At 41.8% G+C, this 3,408-nt stretch overlaps 1 protein-coding gene across 1 annotated transcript; it reads left to right on the top strand.

The window, feature by feature from the left end:
* Positions 1-1,429: 1,429 nt before the first annotated feature.
* On the top strand, positions 1,430-2,450 carry LOC104944776 (double-strand-break repair protein rad21 homolog; the record flags this gene model as incomplete). Its single annotated transcript, XM_010770352.1, has 4 exons — positions 1,430-1,564; positions 1,746-1,845; positions 1,951-2,057; positions 2,238-2,450. Coding segments are annotated over exons 1-4 (544 nt in total), but the record flags the coding sequence as incomplete, so codon positions are not given.
* Between the last annotated feature and the right edge of the window lie 958 nt (positions 2,451-3,408).

The following is a 3,408-nucleotide window of genomic DNA, read 5'->3' as shown; positions in this document are numbered from 1 at the left end:
TTCTTTCTGCAGCCGCTCGACCTCCTCCTGATGTTCCAGAGTCTTCTTCTCGATGTTCTCCTGCAGAAAGAAAAGCCAAATAATTAATTATATTCAGTTAGTTAGGAGTAGCCCACATATTTATAAATACATTCCTAAAAGACTTTCAGCAGTTTAAAAATACAGAGGATGAAAATCAATGCCACAATGCCAGTAAATTGCACAGACAGCAGTTAGTCAGATTGATTTCAGTAGCCACTTGTCTGGAAATACCAAAGACCAGAAACGGTTTTGAAAACTTTTGTCACGTAGTGATCGTCTTCTCAATAGAACATCTTTGATAATGTCTTCTGGCCAATCAGAATCAAGATAACGGCATGGTGTTGTTGCAGGAAGTCCCGGCGGAGAATACTTTTGCTGTAGTACAGGGGTGCACATAACTGATACGCAGGTTATGTGCGTAATCTGAAATGCGTACCGCCACTTGTGTCACAAAGCGCATTTGCGTACCGACGTACTTGTGAAGCTTTTCCAGAAGGCGGTTAGATCACCGGACGACATAGTCGGTCTCCGTGTGCGCAGACAGGGCTGCTGTTAACGTCGGTCTGTACAACAGAATTGTGCCAAAACTACGCCAACCGGCTGCGGGGGGAGACTCCCCCCCCCTTCACTGGAGAACTGCGCTAAAACAGCTGATCACAATGTTCACGCTCTGTGTTCACGAAGTACTCCACTAGCCCCCCGTCCCCCCGTCCCCCCGTCGACTTTCCTGAAGTACTCCCCTGTTGATAGAAATCAACACGTAATGAATTAAGACCCCACGGTTTGATGATTGATAGGTGTGTGGGCTGTCTTTCATTTTGACACACAGAACATTTTTATAATAAAAATACATACTGTATGTTAAATGGATATATCCGCCTTCTTTCATTTATCTTTCCATTCCCACAACAATATACATAAAGAAATGGCATATTTTGGACATAGTTCGAATGGTGATTAATCATGATTAATTAATTTTTAAGCTGTGATTAATCTGATTAAAAATGTAATCGTTTGACAGCCCTAGTTTTTTGCCGATCCTTTTTAAAATACTTCAATTAATCAAATGATCTAAAAATAAGGCTTATTTGTTATTTTAAAGTATTTAATCCATCTTTCAAAAGTCCTAAAATGTGAACACCTTGAAGTTTATGAATAATTTATTTCTGGTGTTGCTTGGTTTTTAAATGCATTTAAATGTCTCAAATCTAACTTGCCTTAAGCTTAGCCTCTGCAAATCAGCAAATTGTTGAGCCTTTGTAAAATGTTTTATTTTCACTGTTTTTTTTTTAAATCACCTCATTGCTGTACAATGTTGTACTCATGACACAGTACAGTCTTGTTTTTAGATGAAGGTACCCTACTAACACGACATATCATTGTTCCATTTCACACCTTTTTTACTCTTCTTAGGTCAAGATGGCGTTGCGTACGTCAGGCCACCTGCTGCTCGGGGTGGTGAGAATCTACCACAGGAAGGCCAAGTACCTGCTTGCCGACTGTAATGAAGCCTTCATCAAGATAAAAATGGCTTTTAGGCCAGGTAAGCAAAAATGACAAGTCAAAATAGTCCTTGAGCACAGTGCTTTCTGTAATGTTCTTTTAAATGAGTCACATGGCTGATATACAAAAATATGCAGATTCATCTTTGACTTTGTGAAGCAAAGGGTCATGGGAGAACAGTTGCATGGTATAACAACATTATTACTTGTATGTACCTTAAGGTGTGGTGGATCTACCTGAGGAAAATAGAGAGGCAGCCTACAATGCCATCACCCTCCCCGAGGAGTTCCATGACTTTGACCAGCCATTACCTGATCTGGAGTAAGTTGACAACATTTACTGATCTCTTTTCCATCCATCATCATTTGTAAATTGATGTTTTATGCACACCGGCTGCTTCCTCATCCTCAATGCTTTTTCCAACAGTGACATAGATGTGGCCCAGCAGTTCACCCTGAACCAGAGCCGAGTGGAAGAGATCACAATGAGGGAAGATGTTGGCAACCTCAGCCTCCTGCAGGACAATGACTTTGGTACGACACTATACATGCATTGTATATATTTGATGTCAACTCCTACCATACACTGCATGTATGTGTAGATGGTAGTATATTTCAACATGATAAAAGGGAAAACATTTTTAACACGGCATTTAATGATCAACATTTTAAATCTGTGACTCATCTCTAAAAATAACCTTCTTTACACTTCAGCTGACTTTGGTATGGATGACCGTGAGATGATGCGTGATCCCAGCACGTTTGAGGAGGATATCATGCACGGCGCCTCAGCCTCCAACCTTTTGCTGGAGGCTGAGCCAGGCCCAGCTGCTCTCCCTGAAAAGTCCAACCACATGGAGTACGACGACTTCGGGGACGCCTCCTTGGGCAACACTGATGGGGGAATGCTTGGTGAGATTTTCTATGGTTCATTTACCGGTGTATATACTTTATAATAAAAAAATCCGAACATTGGCTATATTACGGCCCATCCACACAGCGGCGTGCGTTGAAGCTTCAACGCTTCTGCCCATTCACTTTGAATGGGATAACGTCACGCTTCGCCGAACTGCATTGTGGGGAGCGTTGCTCGCGTCAAAAGTTGAACCATGTTCAACTTTTGAAGCTTCGACGGAAGCGTCAGCCAATCAAATCCCGTTTATGAAAATCTGCCAGTACAACTGCTAGCCAATCAAACCGCGTGTATGCTGCGAGAGCCATACCGCAGGTCATTTCTATGTTCCATAAAATGGAGGAGAAAATAATCATTGCGGTAGTGAATCACCCGGTGCTGTATGATCAGTCTCTGTTCATCTACCGGGATATAAACCGGAGGAGCCAGGCATGGAGGGAGGTGGCAGAGATAGTGGGTGAAACTGGTAGGTTTTCGCCTGTTTGGGGAGTTTATATCCAGTGTACCTCGTTTAAACATTGAATGGACAGCTAGCAGGCATAGACAGTGTGTGTATATATATATAGCTAGCATGGAATGTTTTTTGCTTTGTATGTCGGGGGCGGGAGATTCATGTGATTGGTTGTTGCTCGCGTTGACTCCCCAAGCTTCAGACACGCCAAGCGTCAACGCACGCTGCTGGGTGGACGCTCCGTTAAACTACAATTGAAGTTGTTTATTAAGACTTTTACGATTTTAAGTACCGTAATTTTCGGACTATAAGGCGCACCTGAATATAAGCCGCAGCAGCTAAATTGAATGATGTGTACATATTAGGTCCGGGACTCGATTAAAAAAATTAATCTAATTAATTAGAGGCTTTGTAATTAATTAATCGCATTTTTAATCACATATAAATATGTGACCTGAGAACAGTGAGAAGCAATTTTTTTCACATGGATTTTAGTAAACCATTGAATAATGACTGAATAC

This window comes from Notothenia coriiceps, unplaced genomic scaffold, assembly GCF_000735185.1.
Source record: "Notothenia coriiceps isolate Sejong01 unplaced genomic scaffold, NC01 NC01_scaffold00008798, whole genome shotgun sequence".
Classification (NCBI taxonomy): Eukaryota; Metazoa; Chordata; class Actinopteri; order Perciformes; family Nototheniidae; genus Notothenia; species Notothenia coriiceps.
This window is presented reverse-complemented; position numbering and strand designations above follow the sequence as displayed.